Genomic DNA, 14,854 nt, shown 5'->3' on the forward strand with positions numbered 1-14,854 from the left:
TAGATTTTTAGTTTGCATATTTTGTCTTATTTCAAAAATTATTATGTAAGGAGAGTATTTAATTAGAAATAGTGGAATGTAGGAGTCTCTTTTTTTTGTTTGTTTTTATTTTTTTACCCTCCCCATCAAGCAAATATTGCTCCTTATCTTGCGTGGTTTTCAGCCAAGAAATGGCTGGTGCTAACCAAAATCTTTATTTACAGGAGGGCTGACTTACGAGAGTAGCTGTTGCTTGCAAAGTATCAGCTCTGATTAGAAGACTGATTAAATAACTTGAAATGTCTTGCCAACCTTTTATTTATGGCCTTTTAAGCAAATATCTGTGACATATTTCAGTAGTTTTTCAGAAGTATTGGTAATCTGTGTAATACAGGTCTTGAAAATAGTTAAGTGCTATATAGAAATAAGTATTCTCATGTTCCTGGAAATCTGTATTTAATGGCATGCATTAGTTAGGGACTGATTTGTAAGTTCAGTGGATTTCAGATGCGTGAATCTTATGTATCTGTATTGGCAGAATAGAATAAAATTGCATTGCTGGATGTCACATAATTCATAGAATAAATGTTTTGCTTTTTGCAGTCTGTATAAGAATAATGGGTATTAAGGTTTAAAAATACATTTTCAAAGGATTTAAATAACAAAATAGCTTTTCCAACTAGTTGCTTGAAAACTTTGGTTTACTATATTCAAGCTAAAAAATGGGTTCTCTGGTTTGTACTGATTGCCACATTTGTGTTTCCAGTACACTCCATATTTTACTTAATATCTATTTTCAGCTTATTATTACTTTATCAGTGCCATATTGTTTATGGATGTAATACCATATTAAAATCTCTCAGGAAATTCAGATCAGCCTGTGTGGTGTAGGTAATGCCAAATGCTTGGTGTCTTAAAGGTAGTAAGGTTAGTTTGTCTATGTATAAACTACACTTCGTATCTTGTAGTTGTTCACGTCTTGCCCTTTCATTTTGTATCACTTCCCTGAGGTTTCCATGTTTCCTCAAAGAGCAGAAGACTTAACTGTCTCAACAGGGGATGAGTCTATTTCCCTTTCAGGAGAGGTGGTTGTGATGCTACTTCAAACCTGTGTGAAGGCAGGAAAACTGCTTAGAGAATGCAGGAAGCCTCATTTTCTGTTTGCTTTGCGGAGATAGAGATATCTTACTGTCTTTCATTCTTCACAGGGTTACACATCATTCTGGAATGACTGTATCTCCTCAGGATTGCGAGGTTGTATGTTAATTGAATTGGCACTGCGAGGGCGTCTTCAGCTAGAGGCTTGTGGAATGAGGCGCAAAAGTCTACTAACAAGAAAGGTAAGTGGAAGAAAATGATCACAGTTGCTTTTGTATCATGCTTAAGGAAGTACAGGACCTGTAAATTACATTGGTTATAAGAAAAAGACTTACTTTCTTTACGTGGGCATAGGGATCCTGAAGTGACGTAAGTTAGATTCACAGAGTTAAGTGTTTCAGTGGTGAGCTGACGTGCCTTCAGTACTTGTTATCTGCTTCTGTTTGTTCTCTTGATGTGTTCCTGCAACTGTTTGGAATCTTGTACAAATATTTGACAGTGGGTCTGGTCAGGGTGCAGTGGCAGCCATTACTGCTGAGAGCCAGTACCACTGTTTGTGGTACCACTGCCGAAGGAAGTGGCTTGTGCAAGGTTGGTGAGATGTTGGCTAGAGCTGAAAAGAATGGCTGACAGCCTGCCAGATGTGTCCTTCAAGCCATCAGTTTATTCTGGTGAACATGATGTTGCAGTTTGTGCAGGGGAACAGAAGGAAACTAGCCTTGTACCTTGGGCCCCCAGAAAACAAAATTCTGTCTAGTTTGAGCATGAGTGGTGTATTAAATATATTGTACCACTCACTGACCTTCTGAGATGGCCAAATTTTTAAGGTCCTTTATAAAATTAGCTGAAGGTTTGAGGCCTTAATGTATTACTTTTGCTCCTGGATTTTTCCATTGTATGAAATGTGCAAAGTCAGAGTGTCAGAAGAATTTTTTACTTCATCAGCATTAGAGGATACTTACTTTACAGGATTAATGAAGACATGGTCAAATGTTTTCTATCCATGACAGATAAATTCTCTTTTATGGCACTTTTCCCTGTCAATATTATCTTTTGCTAGGTTTTTTAAAGTAAAGGCTACAAATTCCCCAACCTTCTCCCAGCTTCACCCTCTTGAATCTAACCTCTGTTCAGACAAACAGCTCCTACTTCTTTTAGCTCCATTTAAAGCATACTCAGTATTAGTTTGCATTTTTTTTTTTTTCCAAAACTTTTGGCTTCTTAGGCATATAAGAATGTTTTAGTAGTTTTTTTTTGTTGTTGTTGTTGTAAGCATTGTCAGCTCTATCAACCTGAAATTTTAATTATGAGGTGTTTTTTGTTTATTTGTTTTGAAAATGGCAAATTAACCTGGGCCTATCTACAATAAAGAATGCAAGCAAGTTATTGTCTTTTTTTTTTTTTTTTTTTTGTTTCCCAGTGTTTTGTTTTGCTGGTTTGGAGGTGGGAGGTATGTTTTTTTTTTTTCTTGGTTGTTTTCATTTTTTTTTTTTTAATTTTAATTTTTGTTAAATTTTATCATGTTGTTTTGGGGGTGGGTGTGTTTGTTTTCTCCTTCCCTTCTCTTAATTGAGCTACCCAATATTAAAGGTTTTGTTATTCTGCTGTAAGGCAATTGAGATTTCTTTTTGCAGGTAGGAGGATTCTGTGAAAAAAACTTTAATTTAAAATTTAAATGAAGATTGGTTTCTGCTTAAATGATTTCTTGCAAATAAAATCCCTAACTGGTGATATATTTGAGATTTCTTCTTCTGCACCAGCTCTCAGTTTGGAAATTATTTTCATGAATGACTTGTATTGTTTTGTGCCTTATTTTAAGTTCTGCATTAACATAAAATTTCAGTCTTGTTTCTGTGTTGGCTAGATTTAGATGCCTCAGCTCTACCAAGTGTCTTCCTTGATTCCCTTTTGCAGGCTTTGCTCCCCCTGCCCTCAGCTTATGCTGTGAATTAAATACTGTGCTTAGTGCATGCAGTGAGCTGTCTAGTGCATCCAAGGTTGTGATTCATGGCAGTACCATTTTCTATACCTTATGTCATCCAGATTAGCCCTTCTTCGTCCTCATGCCAGGTCCATCTTTCAATTTTGTGGGAAGGTCAAACCTCCTAAAAACTCAAAACCTTGATTTGTGAATCAAAACCCTGTATCTTCAAGCCATGATCTGAAGGGAGGAGTTTAGTTTTCAGTCACTTTAGCCTGTATTGCAGATGAGAAGGGTAGTACTCTCTTTGCAAAGAAACTTACTGGAGTCTCTCTTGGATTGTTACTAGCATGTTTGCAGCCTTGTTGTGTAACCCCTCTGGCTGAAAAGCTTCAATCAGCTTATTTTTTACTTTAGTTGCTATCTCGATCTTGTCATCAGGTGTGGCACAAGTGAGACTGCTGTCACAAGCAATAAGATGAGCACAAGAAGAGGGCAGAACTAGTTCTTCGGGCAGTAGTATGGATTTGTGACCAGCTAACTGTGGCCTTGCTCATACAACTGACTGAAAAGATTGCTAGCTACAATGATTTGCACATCAAGCCCTAAATCGGGTAGATCTTTGATAATTTTTGCAGTTTTTAAGACAGAACTTCAGAATGGATCAAGCTATATTAAATTCATGCTTGAATGCCATAGGGAGACAAATGAGACTAGAAAAACTGTCAGACAATATGATGTATTCACGTTGCAGCATCTGCTTAAATTTGGGTTAAGGGTATGTAGTCACTGCATCATTTTGGAGTTCTGTCTACTGGTATCAGTTTTAGAAATAAATATTTAAATGTTGAGGTTTATGTATAAAGTAATTTCTAGGGCTGGTGGTTATTGCAGATAGAAAATAGTACTCTGTGCTGCCCTACAACCTCAGAAAGAAAACCAAGCCATTAGAGTTATTAAAAGAAATCCCACCAAATCCTTGGCAGATTAATTTATACCAGTATTTTAGTGCTAACAATTCTGAGTTATTAATTTATGAGTGAATTTTTGTATTTGTATCTAAAACTAGATTATGAAGTTTACTTAAAAATCAACACAAGAAGTGCTTAATCTTGAACATTGCTTAATTATAAAGCTGCACTTTGGAAAATGCAAATCAAGTATCCTGTATAATTGAAATTTCCTCAGCAGCTGGATGCAAGGCAAATCTAGTACCAAATCCATCACTGAGAAATTGGAATAAATAAAGACTTTTTGCAGTAAGGCTGAGACCACCATCTCTGAAGAGCCAGGATCTTAAGTTCTTTCTCTGCCTTACCTCCTCTATTAAAGATAGATAGAAGAACATTCTCCCTTGTGGATGTTCAAAATTCTGTAGTGATTTAATTCACAAGATCCCCAACCCACTTGATTTCCTGCTGCTCTTGTGCTCTTAATGACTCTGAAGAGTTAGCCAAGCTTATTCACCAATTAATCCTTCAAGAAAGAGTAGATCCATGAAGGTAGGAGGGATGTGGCTAGTTTTCCATGGTTGCTTGACTCCATGTGTTGGGAAGGGAGGGGGTAGAGAAATACATTGAAGTGTGAACCACTTTTCACTTTCTTTTGGAGAACAAAGAAAAATTTGTCCCATGAATAGTGAGTGTAACAGAGAAGTGAGAAGAATCATTGAATCATAGACTGGTTTGGGTTGGAAGGGACCTTAAAGCTCATCCAGTTCCAACCCCCTGCCATCCACCTTCCACTGGAGCAGGTTGCTCCAAGCCTAGTCCAACCTGGCCTTGAACACTGCCAGGAACGGGGCATCCACAGCTTCTCTGGGCAACCTGTGCCAGTGCCTCACTACCCTCACAAGGAAGAATTTCTTCTTGATGTCTAGTCTAAATCTCCCCTCTGTCAGCTTAAACGCATTCCACCTTGTCCTGTCACTACAGGCCCTTGTAAAAAGCCCCTGTCCAGATGTCTTGTAGCTCCCTTTAGGCACTGGAGCTGCTCTAAGGTTTCCCCAGAGCCTTCTCTTCTCCAGGCTGAACAACCCCAGGTCTCTTAGACTGTTCTCAGAGGGGAGGTACTCCTGCCCTCAGATCATCTTCCTGGCATCCTCTGGACTTGCTCGAGCAGGGAAGAAACAATGGTGTATCCCTGGCTGCAGAGAGCTGTAAACTTGTACACAAAATTGTGCATTGTGGCTTCACAAGAGCTTATGGAGTCCTGACTAATAGGAGAGTCTTTATTCCTTACAGCTTTTTCCTTTAAATGGCTATATGTTTTGGCTCATACTGTTGCAGTGCATTATATTCAGGCTAGCTTTTTAAATTTCTTTGCAGTGGTAGAAAGAAATATCTTAACCTCAAATAAGGAAGGCTGTTTTCTAAACTTTTTTAAAAAACCCTTATGTATATCCTAAACTTATAAGCATTTTTTTGTCTCTTCATTGAGGTTTGTTTTGGGTGGTTGGTGGTTTTGTTTTGTGGGTTTTATTTAGTTTTGGTTTTTTCTTAATAATAATAAAGAAGGTAAGAAAGGTGATTTCACATCTTGCCTGTTAACATGAAATGGTGAGCAGTAGATTACCAGCTGCAACAGGCTGGAGTGATCAGTGTAATGAAGACTACTTTAATAAGACACTTCAGAGAAACTAAAATACTGCTGCAAAGTCAATTTTGAAAAGAAGAAATGATAGATAAGTGGGTGGGTTTAGGCTAATTATTAAAGGAGTATCTGACAGGTGGCTAATAGCCACAATCTAGCAGCTTAAATGCCCAATTTGAAGCATACTCCTGTATAATTAAAGAACAGACACTTCAAAACAAAATCAGAATCTTGATATAAAACTGCCAGACGTGATACCATTACATGTACTTAATAGAGGTCTTGAGTGATGCTGTGGTGGAAGCTTGTAAATCAGAAAGACAAACATGCATTGTTTTGTGTTTTTTTAAAAAGGAGTTTCCTGGATTAAAGTGTAGTTGTGTTCTTAAAATCAAACATCCTAGGGTTATGGTTGAAGTGATCTCCAGCTCCCCAAAATGGAGACTTGCTTTAATCTTGATGCAGTAAGAGATAATGAGGTTTCTCTGTTTTTCTCTAGCAGATGTTTAGTCTTAAAATTCTCCATTGAATGCAATTCAGCAGCTCCCTGGCTGCTTAGCAGTTTAATTTGCCTGTTGAAGCTTTTGACAGTACATCCTGCTCTTTTGTATTTCCAGAAAAAGCTGATATCTTTTATTTTTTTCCCTGAAATAGGCATCATAAAATATGATACCTTCTTTGTAAAAATACCTTATATGCTTTTGGTTTAGATCTGAACAAACTTTGCCCTTTGTTGCCGTCATTGTGGACTGTTCCATTCATGCTGATTTTTAATAAAATCTTATTTTCTCTGCTTTATATATGCCATCTAAATTGGAAATAATTTCCCAGCTATGACCTCTTAGGTATTCACAGAGATCTCTCCAGCAATTTCCATTTCATCTCCATGACTTTTCACATCTCTCAGTTTGGGATCATCTTGCCAGTATTAAAGCTGTCTTAGTATTGTAGCTCATTTTAGTGTCATCTTAGACCCTATGAAAATGTACTGCACTGTACTGTTTATATTAAGGATGACTAGCACTACAGAACAGGACTAATGGGATGTATTTCTAAAAGACACTTAAAGCTTTTCCAGGACACCTGACTACTGTGAAGTGCTACACACACACACAAAAAAAAGCGCTTTCTCTTGCTTCTTCTCTTACATATTGTGTTATTTTTTTGTCAGTTGCCTCTTACCTTTTTACCTGATTGTTTTGAAGTGCTAATTTGTAATTGTTTAACTGCAGTATTTTGAATAAATTGACTTGAAGCTATCAGAGAGTAGTTTAACACTATAGTTAGTAAGTTTATTTTGGGGAGGAAGTGAATGACCTGGCTGGGTTAGTGGAGTATCTTGCTTAAAGATTAGTCATTAGGCATGTTATTAATGCTATGGGGTTAAGGTTATTTTAAGTTATAGATAACCTGTAGATAACCTATAAATAAAGCTATATTAAGACATAGCTTTCTAATTAAAATCCTTAGATAGGTTTGGGGTTCTATTTTTCAACAAATAGGTGGTTTGGTTTTTTGGTTTTTTTTTGTTGTTTTAAGTTCTTAGAGATGATTCCTTATTTTTTTAAGGTTTCTTTAGTTTTGATAGCAGATTTTTTTTCTTTTTTTTTTTTCCCCAAGTTTTACTGGTGAATGTTTGTAGTATATGAATTAAGTCAAAATACTGTTTTATTCTGTCATAGGTGATTTGCAAGTCAGATGCTCCTACAGGGGATGTTCTGCTTGATGAAGCTCTGAAACACATAAAAGAGACACAGCCTCCTGAAACAGTACAAAATTGGATTGAACTGCTTAGTGGTAAGCCTTAGACATAATGTATTTGCTTTTTTTACCCCCAATAAAGGTAATTATCTAGCATCACTAGAGATACAAGGTTTTGGGGGAGAAAGTATGCAAAAAAGTTAATTAGTATGTTCTCTAAGGTAGTCTCTTGTTGATTGTAGCCTGTAATCAAATATAAGTAACTGTTGCTTTTGACTTGGTACAGAAAGGATCTATATGGAAGTGTCAGAGGACATGTCAACTCTGCGGAAGAGGTGTCTTCTGGTGTTTCTGCAGTAAATCAGGACTGCACCCTGGAGATAGAACTGCCTTTCTCTGTAATTGGAAATCAGGGTTAGTGGAAGTTTGGAGTGTAGGTGTATGGATTCAGTGTTCAGATATTTTTGATGAAGAAAGGAGATAAGAATATTGCCACACAGATGTGAAAATTGAGGATTATTTGGCCAGTAATTATGAAGCAACAGAGTCAGGAGTTCTATTTTTTCATTAAGTGAGCAAATTTAACAAATATTTTCAAGTGTTAGATGTTTCTTGTTGTTCAAAATAAAGTCTTCAACGTGAGTACTTCACACAAAGCACTTTCTGCACAGCTAGTAAGTTGTGGGAAAAAACAAAACAAATGAAATATCAGTTAGATTTAATTTTTACAATTACAGTTAACATTTTTTTTCATATTCGTTGCAAACAGTTGAATCCTTAGGATACGTAAATTAAACTGAAATTAACAATGACCATTTTCTAACATGCAGTGCTTTTACTGGGTTTTTGGGGGGTTTTCTTGTTTCTGTAGCCTGAATTCATCACCAGCGTTTGTTTTTACAAAACACAGCAGCCTCCTTGGAGTATAGCAGAACTGTACTTCAGCTGTGCCAACACTGCAGGAGAAAAACACACTGTTTTGTCAACATCATGGCTCTGGGAGGTTGGGGTGGGGCATGGCTAATGATGCTTGAAGTTGTCTCTCTTAATCTGTTACTTGCAACAACTGATACGTAAGAATTTGAAAAATGAACAAATTTCTCCACCTTTCTCTGCTTGCTTGTTTTCATTATGTTCTTCCCGTTCATCCTGTACCACCATTAACAGCCTTCCTTGCACATCATCCACATGGTACTCCTGTCCTTGCCATCCCTCCCTTCTTGCTCACTGACTGTCAGGCAGAGAGGGGAGACAGGAAAACAAAGCAGTCCTTGTCAGTAGGAGGCATGGCTGCAGTACAGCCTGGCAGTTCAGTTCTTGCTCAGCTCTCCCTCACTTTAACAGGCTGCAAAACCAACTCATTTTTCTTTTCCCAAATACATAATTTGTGCTGACATTTCACCTTCTCTCTCAGTGCAGAGCACATCAAGTTAGGACTGATTTAAAAAAGGTCAACTAATGAATGAACAATGTTGTATGTTTTCTTTGAGCTAAGCTGTTTCCCTGACCCTGCTGAGCTTTGGCTCTGGGAAAATGGTTATTGTCAGTGTGGTGACCAACACTTGGATCAAACATTTTTACTTACATATGGTTATTACTAGTTCTTGAATGGCATTAGAGTTCTTTGTATTTCCCATGGTTTAGAGGACTGCCCTTTGAAGAGAAGTATTGTTGTGTTTTATTAGGTTTTATTTTATTATGAACTTTTTTTTCTTTAGGGCCTGATCCTTGAAAATAGCTACTCCCATTGTAATTGCCAACCATGTGAAGAATGTGGCTTGAAGTTACCGTACATATGATTTCAAATCCATCATGGAAATGTTAATGTGGACGTGTAAGGTCATGTTTGCCAGGCTGATGTTGTTTTTAAGATAGCTTCTAAGGGAAGAAAGTGTACGGCATACAGAAGCCTGAATCAAAATGTCGGGTCTTCTGTAGACGTAACAAACATCTGCCTGCACGAGCAAGTGTCGGTGTAATTGAGGAGATTGGTCACAAGGTGTCAGCACAGTACTGATTTTTATTGCCGTACAGCCGTACAGCCATATCCACCTGATAAATGTAGACACGTATAGGAAATAGCCTTTGCCCTTTGAAACGCTGTAAGGAAACTGCTGTTTAGTGTGTGTCTGTGTGTGTGATAGTTTAATTCATGGTCACGCTGAGGAATCATATTCAATGAGTGTGGGCCCTACAGGGGACTTCTATAGTTCAGGTGTGGGTGGGTTTTCTACCTTTCACTATGCACTTGTTATCACCTCATTTGTTTACTTAAGTGGCTGTTATTTGGATACAGCATATGTCACCCTCCATCACAGCAGGAGAAATCTTAAAGTAATCTGTGGGTATTAATTATTGTTGTTTTCATACCAATGATTTTTTTAAAAGCTTTCTGATACAGAAACAAGTTGATACAGAAATTTGTATTGTACTTATGGAAAACTCCCACTTGTATAAGAAATAAGTACTGCTGTTTTTTTCTGTGACCACTTAATATGCTTAGACTCTTTTAGATCAGGAGGTGATTTTAGTACTTATGACAATACTTTATTAGGCTGGATCTAAAATTTTAACTTGAGTAAACTCTTAAACAAAGGTGAATTTCTCAGTGTGTAACAATTCTAGCTTTATCAGTAGCTGTTGATGCTGACTTTGTGCTTTTTTAATTCCCTCCTCTACCCACACACTGTCATGCCCTCTAAAGAACCCAGTTCTCCTGCCTTGACAAAAATCATTAGAAATAACTTTTATAGAAGTATTAAATTCCCTGCCTAATGTGCTTGTATGTACGAACCGCTCACACTCTCACAGTGCATGGTTACTGTTTCACCTGGTGAGGGCAGGAACAGAGGGAATGAAAACCTGAAGAAATGAAGAAATGCACTGGGTAGGTCTGTATTAGCTTGCCTCTGTGGCAGTAAGAAAGGCAATGGCACTTCTTCCAGTCTCTGAAATGGTAAAAGGGTGGACGTAGACAAACGTACAAGATTGGAGAAGGTGTTTATTGTTAAACTCTTCCTTTGTGACTGGTTTGGGTTTTGCTTGTTTGGGGATTTTTACTTTTATACTTAAAATGTACACTGAAGTTCCTCCAAGGAGGCTCTTACATTTTGTGTCTCTCTGTCTATATCTGGGTAGGTCCGATTGGAGAAATGCTGACATTGGCACAGTATATTAGTGTAATGGTTATCGATATAAATTTGACAGCTCGTTGTCCACCACAGTGAGGGGGGGAAGGTGGGGCATTCACTCTTAACAGAGCAGCTTAGACTTCACATGACCGTTGGGTATTTTGCTTGTCTTTTTAGGTGAAACATGGAACCCACTGAAGTTGCACTACCAACTACGAAATGTCCGTGAACGGTTAGCTAAAAATCTAGTGGAAAAAGGTGTACTGACAACAGAGAAACAGAACTTCCTCCTTTTTGACATGACCACCCACCCTCTCACCAACAACAATATCAAACAGCGCCTCATCAAGAAGGTTCAAGAAGCAGTTCTTGACAAATGGGTGAACGACCCTCACCGCATGGACAAGCGCTTGCTGGCACTTGTTTACTTAGCCCATGCTTCAGATGTTCTGGAGAACGCTTTTGCCCCCCTTTTGGATGAGCAGTATGATTTAGCCACAAAGAGAGTGCGTCAGCTTTTGGATTTAGACCCTGAGGTTGAATGTATGAAAGCCAACACGAATGAGGTTCTGTGGGCTGTTGTAGCAGCTTTCACTAAGTAACTGCGTTCAGACTGAAGTGTTCTCTCTTTCATGTAAACCAGTTGTTTAGTCTTCTATTGACTCTTCATGTTTTCTGTAATTTGTACCTTCTCACATGATGAATCGGCTTTTGTTTAATGGGAATTATAAGCGGTGTATTCCCTCCTTCTCTGTGTATCTGTATGCAGGATTCTGCTGGTACAAGAGACTCTCCTGTTTAAAAACAACAGAAAAAGGTTTTACTGCCATATTGGTATTCCATTTCCTATTCAGTTTGAGTTATCTGAAATACTTTGTTTAATCTATTTTTCATCTTATTGTTACTGAAGTGGTTTAAATCACCAAAGCTCCATGTTGAAGTGTCTTTCAGGACATTTTGTACACAGATGTCATTTCAATTATATCCAACAAAATTACTTTAAAAGCAGAAATGCCATTAAGCAGCTTTGTCAATAGTTCTTGTAAAAGGCCCCATTAATTTTACTTTTTATGTAAGTCTCTTGTGTAGTTTTAATTAGAATGATAGCTGAGTCATAAGGCTAGTATGGAAAGGTCCAGTTGTTTCATAAACCAGTTTTGGGATGGGATACATTCCATTATATTGTATATATAGTTCAAATTGTATATTAACAGCTGCCCCATCTTAGTATTTTGCAAGATCTACTTAGTTGTACACCTGGTGCCCCTTATTTGCTGTCAGCCATTGCCATTCAATGGAAAGAGAGGCCTCCTGTAAAGAGCATGTATGTGAAAGCTGTTTGTTTCCAATGTCTGCAGAGTTTGCCATTCAGGTATTCTCAGTCTATGCATTGCCTTTGATAATTAAGTGTACGGAAAGAGACTGCTTTTTATCATTGTGCGTGCTTTGTTTTGTTGTTTCTTTTCTTCTCCCTCTTTTATGGAAGAGTGACCAGTACAATTCTAGAGTGCAGTTTTTTATTTCGTACACAAATTAATGTTTGTCTCTTAAATCTCATAATCTATTTTACACTTTAAAAGCGGAAATTCAGTCCTAGCAGTTGCTGCATGTAAACAGTTAGCAAATAATGACTGCAGTTCAGACAATTAAGATTTGTGTCATGGGACACTCTGCTATACTTTGATTTTTTTAATTTTTTTTTTACATACAGTTATGCTGATTAGCCCACTTGTGAAAAAAATATAAAACTCTGTCTTTTTAAAATGTACTGCCTCTTTGCTACTCCTTGTTCTTCCATTTCACAGTGTAAATATTGTGCATTGAAAAAATTAAGCAACAATTTATATTTCTTCTTTTTTTTCGTCATAAAAATGCAGATTTATAGTGGGGCTTACAGGTGTTTAGAAACTTTTTTGGTTAATATTCAGAGCAAGAATACTAGATGGTGTATAACTGTAGAGTAGAAATTTAAGGGTTCCCTTAATCTGTATACTAGCTTTTTACCTGCAGTAAATAAACTATGATCTTGAAAGTGCCTGAAACAGAGCAAGCATGTCACTTTTATTTTTTTGTTGCTAATTAGAAAGGTTTTATTGCTTAACTGAAAGCTTTAGTTAATATCCTTCTTATTAGAAAGGGAGAGTTTATATTAAATAGATCAAACTGACATAATCAGCAGTGTCACTCGGATCTGCAGGATTCATGGCTGAGACAGACCAAGTTAGCTTGGGAGCGTGCAGCTGTGCCTGCCGTAGGTAGACCTCATCTGTCTTAAGCACAACTCTACAGCCTCATCTTTGACTGGAATTCCAGTTTTGCACTTCATTTTCAATCATTTAGATGCTTAAGTAGTTGACTTTAAAATGCAACTTAAATTCATCATACCATTAAATTCATACATAACCTTTTTTAATAAAGGTTTTTAAAATATGGTCCTTAACATTTAATGGCACACTGTTCTTTCAGTTAAGTGCTGTTTCCTTAAAAAAAATGAAGTTAAAAATCTATTGTAAGATATTTCAAACTCTGGTTTACAAATAAAAAGACAAGTGTTCTCTCAGTTGTAAGATGCTGTGTTTTAACTTTGAGGAGCTTGGCCATGAACTTTGGATATTTTCTTTTAAACATTTTAAAATGCAATTGGTTTAAGTGGAGGAAAAATGAAAGTTGCCATGTTGATCTTACATTTGACAGCATAGAGAATACTTTCTGTACTTGCTAGTGTATGCTAACTCACTGCTTTCATTGTCTCTCCTGTGATCTGTTTTCTCCTTTTCTGTTGCTCTTTGAAAGGAGAGAAAAATAATTAGGTGGAAAGGTCAGAAATATAGTGGAGTTTTCAGGAGCAAGTTAAATGTACAGAACTTCTAAAATGACTTTGAAAATCTGAGCTAGTTGAAACATGCTTCAGAGTGGAAGTATCTTTTTAGTAGTCCCTTTTCTGTCTTCTCATCTTCGTTCTGTGAGTCTTTTCCATATTCTGTCTGTTTCAGTTTAGGTTGTAGAGGATGTTGGTGTTTTGTCACCCTTACAGCCAGCATGGTTTAGAATAAGTTAGCTTTTAATGCCCCTCAGAAAGAAGATTTGGGGATTTTTATTTTTTTTCGTGTAGAAGATAACTGCCTACAGTATTTATCAGCTTTATTTTACTTTAAGACAGAACCTCTGTCTGTGATGGGGATAGTTTGTACTGGGTGTTATCAAATAACTGATGTAAGTAATAAAGATTTTTGTGAAGAGCAACAGTGTCTTTTGCTAGACCACCTGGTATAAGCATGGATGTTCAGGGGAAATAGATGAGCTTTTCCAGTCTTAAAACCCAAAGCCTCACGAGCATTACCAGACCATGTATCTAACAAGGAAAGGTAAGTTTGGTAGGTTAACAGGAACTGCCTTCATTGGTATTTCAGGTCCTAATTACATGGTTAAACATGCAAGACTGCTTTGTTCTGCTGAGATTCAGGTACCCTTCTTCCTATTAGCTGCTATTGCAGCTCGCTGAGAGCTGGTTTTAAGGCAGTTTTGTCTGCTCCAAGTCTCAGCTCTCAATGGCTGCTTGAAATAAAGACTGCTATCCAAAGCCTGAACTTGAACGTGTGCCTCAAGGAAGAACATAGACTATTCAGGGACACATTCTTTTAAAACAAACTTTCAAGTTAATGTCAAGATCAGGATTTTGAAAGTTCAGTCCCCAAGCAGTACATATATATGCAGTTTTACAGTCCTGAGATTTACATCCTGCTCTCCTGTGTTTTTAGGATGATGTTACAGTGGTCCTATATAGGATGCTAATGAAACCTGTGTTCCATACACAATGCTTGTGAGGCAAAAATGGCATAAATTGCCTATCAAAGGCTGGTGACTGACTGCTCATGTGTTCATGTCCATTTTTCCTGCAAAGTGAAGATATGTATAAACTAACATGTTCTCTGTGAACTGGACTGAATCTGTACTGAAAAGAAATAAAGCACCCTTTGAAGCTATGAGCTGCAGGTGGTTACTGCGTATCGCATGCATGCAATACCTAAAGGATGGGTTTTTTTCTCTTTTAATTTGTTAAGTAATTTCTGGGGGTTTTTTAGGCTCTGGTGTTCACCACTTTGGGAAGTGGAACTTCAAGATTCCCACCAAAGCCTCAGTTCTGCTTCAGGTGGGCTTCAGGTAGTCAGCCTGTTGTGTCCTACTTTTCCCTATTGTCCATCTATCTATTCACATGGAAGAGGGTTTCCCGCTTCAGAAAAATACAAATTTATTCAAAAAGTAATTCATTCTGTGGCAATTCTTAATGTATAAAACAGTTTAATTAGGAATGAGACACTGTCAAGTGTTTTGTGTCAAAAACAAAAGTGTGATTTCAGGTGTGTGTAGGAGGATCTTTGCATGGGGAAGAAGCATGGTCAGAGCTGCTGCCCATGCTAATTCCTGAATGAGG

At 37.4% G+C, this 14,854-nt stretch overlaps 1 protein-coding gene across 1 annotated transcript in view; it reads left to right on the top strand.

Moving 5' to 3' along the window:
- GOLPH3 (golgi phosphoprotein 3) overlaps positions 1–14,405 on the top strand; it is a 35,125-nt gene extending 20,720 nt beyond the window's left edge. Inside the window, exons 2-4 of the mRNA XM_061469564.1 lie at positions 1,188–1,319; positions 7,273–7,387; positions 10,600–14,405. Of these exons, the coding sequence (XP_061325548.1) occupies positions 1,188–1,319; positions 7,273–7,387; positions 10,600–11,024 (672 nt within the window). The 3' untranslated portion in view covers positions 11,025–14,405. The remainder of the gene's footprint in view (positions 1–1,187; positions 1,320–7,272; positions 7,388–10,599) is intronic.
- Positions 14,406–14,854: the final 449 nt, after the last annotated feature.

The sequence above is a fragment of the Pezoporus flaviventris genome, unplaced genomic scaffold (genome assembly GCF_033815535.1).
Source record: "Pezoporus flaviventris isolate CSIRO_AGI_PZ_B2104156 unplaced genomic scaffold, CSIRO_AGI_Pfla_v1 ptg000057l, whole genome shotgun sequence".
Classification (NCBI taxonomy): domain Eukaryota; kingdom Metazoa; phylum Chordata; class Aves; order Psittaciformes; family Psittacidae; genus Pezoporus; species Pezoporus flaviventris.